At 46.7% G+C, this 17,856-nt stretch overlaps 1 protein-coding gene across 1 annotated transcript in view; it reads left to right on the forward strand.

Annotated features, from left to right (window-relative positions):
* The window catches only part of ABCA2 (ATP binding cassette subfamily A member 2), a 696,743-nt gene that overhangs the window by 653,191 nt on the left and 25,696 nt on the right, over nucleotides 1-17,856 (forward strand). The window contains exon 47 of the mRNA XM_086921159.1: nucleotides 13,925-14,062. Coding sequence (XP_086777285.1) covers nucleotides 13,925-14,062 — 138 coding nt within the window. The remainder of the gene's footprint in view (nucleotides 1-13,924; nucleotides 14,063-17,856) is intronic.

Here is a 17,856-nt window from a genome sequence, read left to right on the forward strand (position 1 = left end):
TGCCGCTTACTCAGGGCCTGGGAGCCTGTGCATCTTCCCCACCCGGCTGTGCACTCAGTTTGGGTCGGAGAGATTTAAAGTGCGCATGTCAGGCTGGCCATCACAGGACAGCTGGTCAAACAGACATGCGCACTTGCAGTGCCCACCACTCCTTCCTGCTGCTGTCCGTCACCAGTAATGGCCCGTTCCTGCCCTTAGACTAGGCTTGGCTGGCAGAATGAAAAATAAAATGGCAATAACATTGTTTTATTACCATTTTATTTTTCACGTTTGCTGCGCTGCCAACAGTGGAGCGACGCTCCTCCACCCTAATGGAGGAGTCACTGCTGTGCCATAGCCTCCCATACACATAGGCCACATACTCTACTATACAATGATAGGCCATAGCATACCATACTATAAAATCCTAAACATTACTATGCCATGCCATACTCTACAATGACGGGCCATATCATACCATACCACACTAAGCAATGACATACCATACTATACAATGACAGGCCATACTATGTAATGACTTACCATAATATAAAACGACGGGCATACCATACAGTGCCATACCATATCATTCTGTACAACGATAAGCCGTACCAAACCATACAATGACAGACTATACCATACTATACAATGCATTGCATACAATACTATAAAATATGATACTATACTATACCATACTCTACAATGATGAACCGTATCATACCATACCACACTAAACCATAGCAGACCATAATATATAATGCCAGGCCATATAATGCCATACTATACAATGAGCGGCCTTGCCATTCGATACACTACCATACTATACAATAACAGGCCATACTTTACTATTCTGTACAATGGTAGGGTGCACCAAACCATACAATGACAGGCAATACTGTACCATATCATACCTTACTATACAATGACCGATATTACCGTGCTGTATCATGACAGACCATACTATACAATTCTATTCAATGACAGTCCATACCATGCAATGTTAGGCCATACCATTCTATACAATGAGAGCCCATACCATACTATAAAATGAGTGGTCATCCCATTCTATACAAGTACAGGTAATACCATAACTTTCTATACAGTGTTAGGCCATGCCTTACCTACCTGTTATTTTATAGCTGCCATATAATGACAGGCCATAGCATACCATACTGTACCATAACTCACAAGGGCAGGCCATACTATACCATGCTATATGATAGTATGGCCTGACCATATTATACAATGATCAGCCATACCATAGCATACTATCTAATGACAAGTGTACCATATAATATCATACCATCCTGTACAATGACCGGTCATGCCATACTACACAATTATAGGCCATACAGTACCATACAATAAAAGTCTATACATATGTTACCATAGAGGAAAATCACAGAAAATATTGTACTATACAATGACCGGCCATAATGTACCATACAGTAGCATAGTGGACTATGCTATACAATGACAGGCCATACCATGCTATATGACAGGATATACTATATCATACTATACATTGACAGTCCGTACCATACGATACATATCATACCCTACCATACAATGAAACCCCATACGTTACCATACAGTGACAGGCCATACCTTGCAATACTATGCCAGACTATACAATGGCAGTCCATATTAGTCTATAAATTGACTGGTCATACTATTCCATTCTATACAATGACAGGCCGTACTGTACCGTTCCCTCCCATACCATAATATACAATATCAGGCCATACCATACCACGCTCTAAGGTGATAGGCCATACCATACTATACAATAATAGGTCATACTATGTAATGATAGGCCATACCATACAATCACAGGCCATCCCATACTATACTATACTATACAATGACAATCCATACCATAGAAAGATGGGCCGTACTAAACTATATAATGACTACTCATACCATACCATTGTATACTATGACACACCATGCTGTACCATAATTTACAATGTCAGGCAATACTATACTATAGGGTGATAGGCCATACCATACCATACCATGACACGCCCTACCAAGCCGCATAATGGCAAGTCATACCATACAATGCTATGTAACGGCAGCCCACACATACCTTACTATATAATGACAGGCCATACCATGTCCTACTATTTCATACACTATACAATGACATGCCAGGCCCTACAATGAGATACTGTGCCATAGTCCTACAATTCAGTGACAGGCCACACCATACTATGCATTGAGAGACCATATTATACTATACAATACTAGGCCATTGCAGGAAGCAGGCTCTTCATATAGTGGAACAAAACAAGGTACACTGTTTAAAAGAGTTCAGGCAAACTTCAATGTTTACTGAGGCAAAGAGTTTAACCTAAATGTTCTCTTTTGTGGTAGTGTGGGCAAGCTGGTAGGCTTATCAGAGGGTAGTGCTAAACATTTATTGCACACAATGACAGTAAGTGAGACACACACTCAAAGAAATCGGATACCAAAAGCTTAATGTGAATTTAGATTCCAAGATTATCTGAAACAGGTAAGCGATTTTCGAGATATGAATTTGTACAGGTTTCAAAAGTTCACACTTAAGGCAATTTCTGGATTGGTAATGTTATCCTATTGGGAAAAACATATACTGCATTTGGGCACTTGTCAGTGACTTTCGGACACTTCTCCTGGACTTCAGATGAGTATGGGGCAAAGTCCAATCTAACACCAGCTGGTCACTTTGGGTGACACCGGGGCATCCGGGTGCAGAGGTGTGTTTCAGCGTTTGGTGCCCCTTCCACTTCAACAGGGAATGGTTCGGTTGTAAAGAGGCTGCAAACTGGGACTGGGACTGGGAGTCCAGTCCAGGGGCTCGCTCCTTAAGATGCTCTGGCAAATAAGGACACCATTGGTCCTCTTCTCTTCGGGCTGTGGGACTCGGGTGCAGTGGTGCTTTTAAGTGTCGGGTTCGTGCTCCGGGAGAAACTCTCAGTTAAGAGGGCCTACACAAAGAAGCTGCAGGTGGGAGTCCAGTCTGGGAAAACCCAAGGATTGGTTCAGCCTTTGAGGGTCTCAGGACCCTGTTGGTACCCTCACCTCAAACAGGTTCTGGCTGTCGGACGTGGGGCAGAGGTACTTTGAAGTGTCAGGTGATAGCGTTTGGAGGCTAGATTTGTCTTGGTTCTGCATAAGAGAGGCAAACAGGACAGCTGGGCCACTCCCTGTGTGGGTTTCACTGACCCTGAAGTCCCTCAACACACAGGTCGGTCTTCCTCTGTGTTGGTTTCTGGGCTGGACACAACAAGCCTTGGTTGGTGCAAGGGGTCCAGTACCTCAAGCCAAGATTGGCTCCTCTTGGTCTTGGCGTCCTCCACTTGGAGGGAGGACGAATATTACCTGTGGGAGCACTGCAACCTATTCCTGGGAAGCTACAGCATTGGTAGAATGGTGAATCAAACAATGCTTCTTTGGTGCCTGCGGTTCCAGGGGAGTAACTCCTTTACTCCAAGGGAGTTCTATGGCGATTTGTGAAGCACTGGCATCCCACTGGGTTTCTTGGAGTCTGCACAGTGGCAGGATTAGTCACTTTCTTCACGAGGGTAAGGAGCAGCAAGCAGGCTGGCAGGGTTTGCGCCAAGTCAGTTGTTGCTCCTCTTTTCTCTGGTCTGCAATCTTATTTGCCCATTCCTTCTTTAGTCCGTCGAATCTTAGGTCTTGGCATCAGGGGTGCCACCTAAATACTGTATTTAGTGGCCTTACAGGGAGTGTCCGGTATTAGCCAATAGGCTAACTACCTTTAGGGTGACTACACCAGCTATACGACCACTTCCTGGGGAAGTGGGCATAACCGTGACTCAGAGGACCTAATGCCACCAAAAACCAAGATGGTGGAATTTCCCGAGTTGTGTGCACTTCAGATAACTCACCTTAGGAGTGGTACTAGCCTGAGGGTGAACACACATCCTCACTAACTAATTTACCACCCGTTCCGGGGGCCAATGGGCCCTGGGCAGGGGGTGGGATTTCTCCTTTCTGGTGGAAGTCAGGGTTGCATATCACAGGTGGTGGAGGCTTTTGAGGAAGTGATAACACCTACCAGTGCAGCCATTGATTCTGACCTCCAAGAGGGTGGACTGCCACCTCCTGGGGGTCAGAAACTCGTCTATGGTGGTTGGTTGGACAGGACCAGTAAGCCAGTACATTAGAGGTTGGTAGGTTTTCAGGGGGTATTCCTTAGGTACCCAGTGAGTGGATGTATGATTAAATCCATCACAGGAATCAGAGGAGTTAATTAATATGAGGTGTTTGATATCAAATACAATAGGTTTCAGTGAAGCCATTATGTAGCTGGGAAACTCGTTTTGACCAATGCCAGTATATACCTTAGGGTGGCTTCCCTGTTCACTTGTATTGTCAATAATTGAACTGGCCAGCACAGGGATATATCTGCTTATGTAGATATGTCCTCACATGTAATATAATGCACCCTGCCTTAAGGCCTGCTGTAGGGGCGACTTACAAATATTATGTGCAATGTCTTGTGTTTTCACTTTTTAGAGCACTTTGCCATGCAGCCTTAGGTGGCAGTCTGCATAATTTTGGTGCTGGGTCCCTTAGAGCGGCACAGGATTTTCTGCAGCTCTTAGGGACTATCTTTAGTACCTATGCCCTAGGTATCATGGGTACCACTTACTAGGGACTTACAAAGGTGCTAAAGGTGTGACCAATTCGGTATTATTTGACCAGTTACCTTATTTTGGGGAGAGAGCACTGGCACTGGGGACCTGGTTAGCAGGAACCCAGTGCACTCCAGTCAAAGCTGCATCAAATACCAGGCAAAGGTTTGGGGGGGGGGGGGATACTGCAACAAAAACCCAGTTTCCTACAGCCATACCATACTGTATAACAGGCCATAACATACACCCATAGGCCACAACATAATATACAATGATAGGCCGGACCATACCCTACTGTATGTAAAATGGCATCTCATATGATAGCATGCCATACCATACCCTGCTATGCTAATGACCGACCATAACATATCATACTATACAACGACAAGCCATACCATACTGTACAGTGACAGGCCATACCATAATGTACAATGACAGGCCATAGCATACCATAATATACAATGACCAGCCATGCCACACAATAACAAGCATTGGAAATGCAATAGGTCTCGCAGCATTAGAGTTAGTGCTTTTAGAATTGTTTATGGGTTTTTTTGTAAATCTTTAGCATTTTTGTTTCCTGTAGCCAATGCTAAAGAATTAAAAAAAAAAGCCATAAACATTTCTAAAAGCTCTAACTCAAATGCTCCGAGACCTATTGCACTGTGTGAGGGTGAGGGGTTGAGGGTGAGTGAGGGTGAGTGAGGGTGAGGGTGGGTGAGGGTGAGTGAGGGTGAGTGAGGGGTTGAGGGTGAGTGAGGGTGAGGGGTTGAGGGTGAGGGTGAGTGAGGGTGAGTGAGAGTGAGTGAGAGTGAGTGAGGGTGAGGGTGAGTGAGGGTGAGTGAGGGTGAGTGAGGGGGTGGGTGAGGGTGAGTGAGGGTGAGGGTGAGTGAGGGTGGGTGAGGGTGAGTGAGGGTGAGGGGTTGATGTTGAGGGGTTGAGGGTGAGAGGGTGAGTGAGGGGTTGAGGGTGAGTGAGGGTGAGGGTGAGTTAGGGTGAGGGGTTGAGGGTGAGTGAGGGTGAGGGGTTGAGGGTGAGTGAGGGTGAGGGGTTGAGGGTGGGTGAGGGGTTGAGGGTGGGTGAGGGGTTGGGGGTGAGTGAGGTGAGGGGTTGAGGGTGAGTGAGGGTGAGGGTGAGTGAGGGTGAGTGAGGGTGAGGGGTTGAGGGTGAGTGAGGGTGAGTGAGGGTGAGTGAGGTGAGGGGTTGAGGGTGAGTGAGGGTGAGTGAAGGTGAGTGAGGGTGAGTGAGGGTGAGTGAGGTGAGGGGTTGAGGGTGAGTGAGGGTGAGTGAGGGTGAGTGAGTGAGGGTGAGTGAGGGGTTGAGGGTGAGTGAGGGTGAGTGAGGGTGAGTGAGTGAGGGGTTGTGGGTGAGTGAGTGAGGGGTTGAGGGTGAGTGAGGGTGAGTGAGGGTGAGTGAGGGTGAGTGAGGGTGAGTGTGGGTGAGTGAGGGTGAGTGAGGGTGAGTGAGGGTGAGTGAGGGGTTGAGGGTGAGTGAGGGGTTGAGGGTGAGTGAGGGTGAGGGGTTGAGGGTGAGGGGTTGAGGGTGAGGGGTTGAGGGTGAGGGGGTGAGGGGTTGAGGGTGAGGGGTTGAGGGTGAGGGGTTGAGGGTGAGGGGTTGAGGGTGAGGGGTTGAGGGTGAGGGGTTGGGGTTGAGGGTTTGGGGTTGAGGGGTTGAGGGTGAGGGGTTGAGGGTGAGGGGTTGAGGGTGAGGGACTGACTGCTGGCATCTGGCGAGAAAACTCTATGCAGCGGCAAAACAGCCTGAGCAGACCCAGCGGTGGCCATATCCAACGAAGGAGCGCACTGGCGGCGACGTCCTGCTTCAGGCTGGCTCTCCCAGGATGGTAGCCTGGTGCAGTGCAGTCCTATTGTGTTGCACCTCCGCCTCTGTCTAATCCCCGTTCTGCTATCTTGGAGCGAATGGCAGCATGTGAGGCCACCGGGCTAGATGACCGAAGGTCATGGCTCACCTGAGTTGCATGAGGGAGCTTACAGGCCGGAGAGAAATCGTGGCGCCTTTGGACTGGACTCAGCAGCCTCGACACTTGGGGAGGGGCAGAGGCAGCGAGTACACACTTTGGGGAGGATCCCCTTACTAACAGAGCACAGCAGAGGACGTGGTGCGGGCTGCTGCTCGGGCCCCCGTATACCAGAGCTGAACAGTGAGCACACACGGACGCTAGGAAGTGAGGCCAGAGATAATACGCCGGTGCCACAGCCGGACGTTGCCCAGATTAGATTACACCTCTCTGCTGGCGCCAATCAAGAATGCAATCTAAAAAAAACAAGCGAAAGGATCGGAGACACGGCGGGTAAAATAAACAAAAAAAGAAGCCGGAGGGAAGAGAGGGGAGGGGGGAGGAGAAATGCGACACGGCGGGAAGGGGAGGGGGCGGAGCGGGTCAAATAAACAAACAAGCCGGAGGGAAGAGAGGGGAGGGGGGAGGAGAAATGCGACACGGCGGGAAGGGGAGGGGGCGGAACGGGGGAGGGGGCGGAGAGGGGAGAGGTGCGACACGGCAGGCAGGCAGGGGAGGAGAGGAGGAGGGGGGAGGAGAGTAGGGGAGGCACGGCCTAGCGGCCGTGCAATCAAGTAGTGAGGGGGCGGAGCTGGGGGAGGCTGTGGAAGAGAGTAGGCAAGGCGACACGGCGGGAGGGGGCGGAGCGGGTAAACAAAGACGGACATGCACGCGCCCGTGACTTTTAAGGTCAATGCGCATGCGCATAAGCTTAATGCGCATGCGCATTGACCTTAAAAGTCACGGGCACTGCAAGGAATCGCCACGATTCCTTGCAGTGTGGATAAAGAGTGGATAACTCGCAATACTCTCGCCTTGCTCGATGCGCATGCGCATCGACAGGCGAGACCTAAAAACCATACCATCTTTAGAATGACATTCCATACTTTACCTTACCATGCAGTGAATGGCCATACCATACTGTACAATCCTATGCCATACCATACTATAAAATGACTATCCATGCCATACAATTCAATGATAGGCCTTACTGTACTATACAATATTAGGTGAAAGCATATCCTTCCAAACCATACTATGAAATGACAGGCCATTCTATACCATACCATACAGACCGGCCATGCCATACAATGGCAAGCCATACCGTACCATACAATGACAGACCACACCATATCGTACTGTATAATGACAGACTACTACACCATACCATATACTGAAAGGCCCGCCATACCATACCATATTATGCATTGACAATCCATTCTATACCATATTATAAAATGGCATACTATATAATGGCAAACCATAATAATGCCATGCTGTACAATGGCAAACATATCATACCATACTTACAATGATAGGCCAAACCATACCACACCATAATATACTATACAATTACAGGCCTCATCATACCATACTATAGAATGCCAAATGATATACACTTCCATACTGTACAATGACATACCATACCATACAGTGACAGGCCATATCATTCCATACTATACAATGACATACCATACTATACAATGTCAGGGTGCATCATACTATACATTGACAAGCCATACCATATCATACTATACCATGACCATATATCATACCACACTATAGTATACCATGCTATATGAAGCAGACCATACCCTACTACACTACATCATACTGTACAATGGTGGGCATACCATACTATACAATGACAGGCCATGCTATATCATACTATACTATAGTATACATTGACATGCTATGCTATACTATACTGTACAACATCATACTATACCATACTTTACCGTGGAAAGCATGACATACTATATTATACAGTGAGCTCTCATACCATACTATGTAAGCATAGACCATACCATGCAATGACAGGCTGTACCATAGTAATGCCATACCATATTATGTAAGGGCAGGCCATGCTGTACCAAACAATAACAGGCCATACTAATCAATCACAGATCATACCGTACTATACAGTGGCCGGCCATACCATACAATGACAAGCTATACCATGCTAATAAACAAAAGACATACTATACCATAGAATGGCAAACAAGATGATACTGTACAATGAGAGGCCATACCATATCATACTATACAGTGACCGCCCATACCATACTATTCATTGACTTACCATATCATGCTATACAATGAGATGCATTACTATACAATATCATGCTATACCATAATATACAATGGCAGACCATACCATTTAATACTATACAATGACGAGCCATTGTACAGTGACAGGCCATCCCAAATTATACAATGACAAGCCATACCATAATATACAACCACAAGCTGTGCTATGCATACTGTACCCTACCATACTATGCAATGGAAGCCATACTATATTATACAATGCAGTGACAGACCATGCCATGCCACACTTTATAATGGCAGAGCATACCATACCGTATTATACTATGAAATGACGTCATGCTGCAGTCATACCATACTATACAATGAGGTCTACGCCATACCGTGCCAACTGTACAATGACATGCTATACTGTACCATACAATATCATGCTGTACAGCAACATACATGCCATACCATTCTACACAATGACATACTATATCATGGCACACCATACTATTTTATAAAATGGCCATACTGTACAATGACAACCCACATCATATCCTACCATACCATACCATACAATCACAGGCTAGACTAGACCATGCTGTATAGTGGCAGGCCATAACATATTATTTCACATCATACATACAGTGATAGGCCACACCATACCATTCAATACAATAATATATAATTACATGCCTTAGTGTACTACACTATACAATTGCAAATTATATCATATGCTTCCATACTGTACAATGACAGGCCATACCATGCTATGCAATGACAGACCATACATACCACTCCATAGTATACCATACTATATAATGACGGGTCATTCCATGTCGCTCTATACCATACTGTACAATGGCGGGCTTACCTTACTATTCAATTACACACAATACCATACCATACTGTGCTGTACAATTAAAGTCCTTCCATACCATTCCACACAATACCATACAGTGATAGGCCACAATATGCCATACTACGCCATACAATGATAGGACTTACCATACCATGATATGCAATGACAGCCCATATCATACCATACCATACCATATCCTACAATGATCAGCCATACTATACCATGCAATGGCAGACCATTCAATACCATACAATAATATACAATCGCAGGCCATACCATAACATACCATACAATGCCATTGTATACCATAATATACTATGGCAGACCATGCTATACAAGAGGACTTACCATACCATGATATGCAATTACAGCCCATACCATACAATGCCATTGTATACCATAATATACTATGGCAGACCATGCTATACAAGAGGACTTACCATACCATGATATGCAATTACAGCCCATACCATACCATATCATACAATGACCAGCCATACTATACGATGCAATGGCAGACCATTCAATACCATACCAAATATATAATTGCAGGCCATACCATAACATTCCATACAATGACAGGCAATGCCATTGTATACCATAATATACTATGGTAGACCATGCTATACAAGAGGCCTTACCATAGAATGCTCCACAATGAGGGGCCATACAAAATACCATACTGTACAATGACAAGCCATCCCATCCCAAACTATAAAATGACAGATCGTACCATATCATACCATACAGTGACAGCCAAAACCATACTGTACTGTAATGTACATTGACTGGCTGTAGCATACCGTACGATGACGGGTCTCACAGTACTATACAATGAGAGCGCATACAATACATTTCTATTCAATAAGAGACCATGCCATACTATTCAGTAATTGGGCGTACCATACTATACAATGACAGACCATACTATACTATACATTGACAGGCTATACCATACTGTATTATACAGTGACATGCTATACCTTGCTATACAAGAATAGGCAATACCATACTATCCAATGACAAGCCGTACCATAGTCATACCATACAATGACAGACCATACTATACAATCTCAGGCCATACCAAACATTAGCAGGCTGTACCATACTATACAATGACCGATCATACCATACTATACAATGTCCAGCCATACTATACTGTAGAATGAGAGGCCATACCATTTCATAATATACAGTGACAGACCATACCATACTCTGCAATGACATACCATACCATAATATACAACTGGCCATTCTGTATCATACTATACAATGACAATCCATACCATGCTGTATAGTGGCAGAACATACTATAAAATCCCAGGCCATTCCATACCTTACTATGACTGGCCATACCATACAATGTCAGGCTGTACTATACCATACCATACTATACTATACAATGACAAGGCATACAGTACTATACAATGACAGCCCATACCATACTGTTTTATTCGATAAGAGACCATACCATACCATACAATAACAGGCCTTACTATGCATCAACAGATCATACCTTACCTAATCATATTATACAATGACAAGCCATGCCATATTATACTATACAATCAGCGGGCTGACCCATTCCTGCTTCCCCTCCCCCATCATTGCTTTCACCACCCCCTCCATCTCATTGTTGCTTGCCCTGTCTCCCCCTCCCCCTAACCCCCCACCCCACACACACAATTTAATTTTTGGCTCTACGTATTGCCTATGAAAGTAAAAAAAAAAAAAATGCAAAAAGCAATGACGTGACCCGCCACGCTGCTGTACAACATGGCTAAAGATTATTGACAAAGCCAATAGATCTCGGTAGTTGTGACCTATTGGCTTTGCCAATGTTTGTTTACATATTGATGCTAGTATCTGCTTATCATATTAGCAGCAGGGACTGCAGCATTGCAGGCTACTTTCTATCTTTGACCAAGCGGGTTACTCCTTGGTGTACGATGCCAGTAAAAAATACCAGGGCAGTCAGACAAAAGGTTTGAAACCATGGATTATTCTCCAGCAGGCAGAGCATAGGTTAAGGTTGATGTGAGTGAACTTGTGGTAAATCACCATTGAATAGCCTACCACATGCATAACATTTTACAGGAGGACCAGCGATGACCTGTAGACATCCATCTATCCAGCAATCTTACCATTTGTTTTTATTTTACAGTTTTGCGGTCACTGTTCTCTTGTCATAGTACCTCTGTGCCACACGCTCTAATATTTTTAAAAGATGACACAGATAATAGGAACATTATTAATACAAAGGGAATGGTCCTTTTGAGAAAATTGTCAACATTGTCACTCCATTTATATCCACAGGGTGGACTGGGATGTTGCAGTCTGCCATTAGTGGCCATAGGTCAATTTTAAAGTCCCGAATTCTAAAAAAAAACCAAGCATTTTCAATGCAATAGGTCTCGCTTTTGCAAGCGTTTAAGCGATTGGCATTGTAAATTACAATGCCTTTTATTTCTGTTTTAAACCAAACACATATATAGAAGGCATTGTTATTTCTAATGCCAATAGCTCAAACGCTCGCAAATGTGAGAGCACTTTAATCTTGGCCACACCCTTTATTTAGACGCTGCTCACAGTATTCAGGTTACAGTGAGCCGCGTCTAAACAAAGGAACACGGACAATATTGAAGCGAAAGCGCTAAGACACGTTGTGCGTGGCCGCTGAAGTGAAAGTGGCCTGCGCTAATAATTAATAAAATAAATAAGCTCAACCGCTAATGTGAAAGCGTCTGGCTTAATTAAGCGCAGCAGCTAAACTGAAAGCAAACTGTGCCGTAAATTAAATAAGTGAAAAGGTGCGGCTTCTCTAGTTTAAGCGGACTGCGCGTAGTAATTTAAATAAATACAGTAGTCCATGCTGGATGTCGTGTGTGGAAAAAGGGGAAGAGCATTGAGGAAAATAGTGCTCACCAAGTTATAAAGCAGAGCATGTAACAACACCAGTAAAAGGTCCGGTCCTCATGGGCTGTAACTAAAAGAGACAAGGCGGTACAAAGGAGGGACTAACAAGCCTCATAATGAATCGGAAGCCAGCGTCCACGAAGGACAATAGCACAAGCCAATTAAAAATATGGGCGGGGCTTATAGTGCAGACCCTAATACAGCATGCCTCGCAGAGCTAGCAGTATATGCGTGCAGCCGCTAGGCTCGACCTAAAAAAACTAGGACTGCCCTGTTTGCCCTTGGGACTGACCGTTACCGAGGCTTACGTGGCCAGTACATTACTGGCACAGCTGGTAATTCTCTTGGTCAGTTCCAGTCAGTGAAAATTACTTGCAGTGTAACTGAACAATGTTTACCACTGTTCTGTGCAACTGGCCAATTAAATTGTTGTCCAATCAGTTCTGCACAATTTGTGGGCAATAACATTTTTTAATGCCATCACCACTGTTTACGATTGTTTCATAACAACCCTTCAAGGGCAATTCCTTGCTGTTGACTCCCATGTTGTGGAGTTGACTGTCCACTTTTATGTGTAGCAAACTGGCCAGTTGTGCCGTCAAGTGGTAAATATTTTGTGCGGTTGAATGATCACAACTCAGTGCAAAGGGGTGATGCAGCTCACAATTTGGTGGAATTGACAGATTTTTCCAATCATTTTCGACCCCCAAATGATTCTGGACACCCTTTTACATAACTGATACCATACCTTTCTACGTTTTTGATTCTTGAGAAGTGTTTAATAAAACGTTCATGGTGGGCAGACATGAAATGTGGCAAGTTGAAGGAAATCAGCTCTGAGGCAAATCCACAGAGATCCGAATTCCTGTAAATTCATGGAGCAAGACAAATCATGTGTGAAACTTAGGGGTACCAGAATTGTGAACATTAATAAAAGAGAACAATATCCAAAGTGAGAGCAAATGAAATAGAATGCCCGTCAGTGAAACTTAAAGAACACTTTATGTGTACCATCTGCTTTTAAGAGGCACCAGACAGTATGTAAGTTATTGGTTTTGCCTGCTCTATGCCTGTGAACAGTGGCATAGGTTTAGGTTGGTTCTTAATATCATTTGAATGGTTGCACACACACAGTTTTTAAGGAGGGTTTGCCGCTTTAGCCGCATGGTTTGAAAATTCTCACCAGTGCATGCCTCAATAAGATTTGAGGGATCCGAAGATGGTCTATAAGCACAGCGTAAGTAAACTCGGGTGGTATACTATTGGTGCTCAAAATGTGCCATGGTGTATTCATCTATAGGGTTATGTTGCCCCAGTCCTCTGTTATTGAGAGGCACAGAGGATGAGTAACCATACATAATGCTCTTTGATGAGGATTAAGCAGTGTTGGTTTGAGAGTGAGCTCCACAGAGTTTGTAAAGAATGGGAGAAAGAGAATATTATGTGTATTGAACTATTGTTTCTCTGTAGGAGCGGCACCACACCAAGGTACAGTTTCAGCTCAAATCCGACCAGATCTCACTGGCCCAGGTATTCAGCAAAATGGAGCAGGTGGTAGACGTGTTGGGCATTGAAGACTATTCCGTCAGCCAAACCACTTTGGACAACGTGAGTATTTTGATCCTCCATGCCTCTTTCAGGGGTCACTAGACCCTGTTCCTCAGACAAACATCAGCAAAGGCTACTAGAGCCTGTACCTCGGGTAGAAATCAGTAAGCAAAATAGACCACTTCAAACAGTACTGCTGTAATGTCTCTTCAGTTACTTCAATTTCTTTTTTTTTTATAAAATGTTTATTTTGATTTGCAGAAGAGAATAAACAAAGGGCTGCGGAGGAGCCGCACATTACTCAAGATCAGGTCAAAATCAGTTTTCACACAACAGAAGAGTTCCAAAATATAGTACAAGCATATCCAGTCCAGGAGCGAGACAACACAGCTATTAGGACCACTTCACAAAGTGTTCGACATGCATGTCAGTAGGCCAGTTCAGCTAGGATATCCAGTACTGCAATATGCTGGACCCCATTCCTGTATTTTCCACGCAAGTGGGTCAGACAGCCAGTTAGCAGAACCTCCACAGCCCAAAAGACCAAAACAGAAAACTCCCCCACCCCTCCCCCTCCCTCCCCATGGTGGTGACGCCATTCACACAAACACTCAGTCCACAACCACTTTACACTTGAAAGAGGTGCAGCGACCTCAATGAAGCTGGACACACAGCCGAAGGTAACCCGTTAGAAAGGAAGTCAACCAGGGGGCCCCACTGATATCGGAAATTCTTGAATTGGCCAAGGAAGATGTCCGCCACCCTTTCCAAACTGAGCAACCTCCAGAGTCGCGCGTGCCACAGTGAGATCGCCGGGGCTTCCTTCTTTTTCCAGGCCGCAGCCAGCGTGAGCTTCGCTGCGCCGAGGCACAGCCACAAAATCTTTTTATCCGCCCTGGTCTGATAAGCAAGGCCAGGGTCACGCAGCCCTAGCAGGACACAGGCCATGGAATCCTCAATGGGATAAGCCAATATGTCCCTGATATGTGAGAGGATTTCCTCCTAGTACGGTCGGATCACCGGGCAGTCCCACCAGATGTGGCGGAAGTCTCCCAGAAGTCCGCAGCCCCACCAGCACTTATCGGAGGTCGCCGGAAAAATGCGGTGGAGCCTAGTCGGGCACATATACCATTGCATGACCGTCTTGAGGTGGGCTTCCCTCAAATGCAAGGAATGGTTAAAGGTCGTCGGGTCATGCCAGAGCGCCGACCATTCCACATCCGAGATATCTCTCCCCAGCATTTCTTCCCATTGCCCCATATAACGAGGTCGAGGAGCTATCGTCGATTGAAGCAATAACTGGTACAGGAAGGAAATGGCCCCCTTCATGGCGGACGTCCGTAATATAAAGGCTTCAAACGGCGTTGGCTGTCTCGTAGCCGCCTCCAACACTCCAGGTGATGTAGCCCAGTGAAGCAGCTGAACATGCCGGAATTGTCCAGTCTGGGGGACCCCATAGTCTCTCATACAGTTAGCGAAAGTGAGGGTGTCCAGGCCATGGAACAGATGGGTCAACGCCCGACAACCCCCCTCCCTCCACACCTCAAACGGCCCCTCAAGAAGCGCCGGTGGGAAGGCCGGGTTGTAGTGCAAGGGCGTAAACGGCGAAGGGAACGTAGTCCAGCGGTCGTCCGCAGCTAGTGAGTCCCACACCTTAAACACCTTGCTCGTAGGAGTGCTTATATATGCGTTGAGGGGGCGGTCCTTCTTTGGTTTCCAGGCTAAGTCCCATATCGACCTGCCAGCCACGCATCGGTCCATATGGAGCCAATGTTTCTCGGAGGTTTGTTGCGACCACTCTACCAACACTCTCAGCTGCGCTGCTTTGTAATATAACTGCATGTCAGGGAGCCCAACTCCACCCTCGGATCTCGGTCGGCGTAGAACCGCATAGGAAAACCGTGCCTGACCCCCCTGCCACACGAAGCGCAGTATATGAGTCTTGAGCCGCCTAAAAAAGTCGCCATCTATGGGGATAGGCAATGCCTATAATAAATATAAGAATTTAGGGAGGAGAACCATCTTCACGGCATGGATTCTGCCCAGCCATGACAAAAATTTTGGTTTCCACCTGTCCAATTCCGCCCGGGATTTCGCCAACAAAGATGGGAAGTTGGCCTGGAACAGCCCGCTCACTGTCGGAGTCAGATGGACCCCCAGGTAGACGATCGAACCTGCGGCCCAGGCCAACGGAGTCAGCGGTCGTACCCGATCCATTTCGACCTGCGAAAGGGTAAGATTCAGGATGTATGACTTGCTGTATTTGACCTTGAAGCCTGCCACCTCCTCAAATTCCAACAAGACCTCCCTAATGCAATGCAGCGAACGTTCCGGGTCAGTAATGGAGAATAAGACATCGTCCGCGAAGAGCGAAATCTTATGCTGTTCCCCCGCGAATGGCAGGCCTCGAATCCCATCATGCTACCGTACCACCACTGCCAGCGGCTCGATGCTCAGCGCAAACAATAGGGGGGACAGAGGGCAACCCTGTCTAGTGCCTCGAGTGTGAGCAAAGAACGCTGACTAATGACCATTCACCGCAACCCGGGACCGGGGGCAGCAGAAATTAGCCTTCACCATAGTGATGAATGTCTCCGAAAAACCGAAGACAGTCATGGTATTGAACAGGAAACCCCAGTCCACCCTATCGAAGGCCTTCTCGGCGTCCAGACCCACTAGTACCGCCGGTATACGGAATCTGTCCGCCTTTTCTATTAGATGCACCACCCGACGCGTGTTATCATGCGTCTGGCGCCCCTTGATGAAGCCAGATTGGTCCGGGTGGATTAGCGCCGGCATAAGGTCTTGTAGCCTACGCGCCAGGATCGCAGAGTATAGTTTGGCGTCTATATTAAGAAGCGCTATTGGGCGAAAGGAGGCGCATTGTGCGGGATCCTTCCCCGGCTTTGGCAAGACTGTAATCATCGCCTCCGCCAAGGAGCCAGTAGAGGAACCGGAGGTGGCCATGTCATTAAAAAGGGTGACCAAGAAATCGCACAGCTCGGAGGCGTAAGATTTATAGAACACGGCGGTGTAACCGTCCGGGCCAGGAGCCTTGTGAAGCTTCAAGTTCGCAATGGCGTCTAGCACCTCCTCCCTGGCAATCGGGGCCCCTAAGAGCTCGTTCCATTCCTTGGATACCTGTGGAAGGGGCAGGCGCCCCAGATACTCCTTCTGGGTAGCTGTTTCCAGCCCATCCCCCTTGTATAGGTCCGAGTAAAAGCGGCCGAAGATGGCCGCCTTCGTTTCGTCCCGATGCTGCAACTGTCCCGCAGCGACGCGGATCCCCCCAATGTACTCACGTTCCCGTCTGTCATGAAGCTGACGGGCCAAATGCCTCCCCACCTTGTTACCACAAGAGTAGGACTGTCTGCCCAACCTCAGTAGGGTGAACTCCGCCCTGTTATTATAATGCGCTCTCAGTTTTCCTCGTACCGTCGTCAGAGGCCGGAAGGTCACCCTCGAGGGGTTGAGTTTATGCGCCTGCTCGAGAGAGGCTAGCTCAGCCTCCAGGGCCTCCCGCTCCTTGCGCCGCAACCGATTGAGTTGTGCATTGAGGCCCAAGCAAGTGCCCCTGATGGACGCCTTAAAGGCATCCCATGTGTTGGAGACTGAGGTATCGGACGCCGGATTGAGGGCAAAGAACTCCCTAATGGCCAACCGCAGCGCCTTGTTAGAAGCCTCGTCCCGAAGTACCGACGCCGGGAAATACCATTTCCGCTGCCCGGTGTCGGTCGACGACCAGCGCAGGGTAAGCACCAGCAGGCTGTGGTCCGAAACTGAGAGTGGCAGAATGGTTGAGTCAAGGACATCTCCTTTAAGAGCCTGGCTAAGAAATATATGATCCAATCGAG

The sequence above is a fragment of the Lissotriton vulgaris genome, chromosome 5 (assembly GCF_964263255.1).
Source record: "Lissotriton vulgaris chromosome 5, aLisVul1.2, whole genome shotgun sequence".
In the NCBI taxonomy this organism is placed as follows: domain Eukaryota; kingdom Metazoa; phylum Chordata; class Amphibia; order Caudata; family Salamandridae; genus Lissotriton; species Lissotriton vulgaris.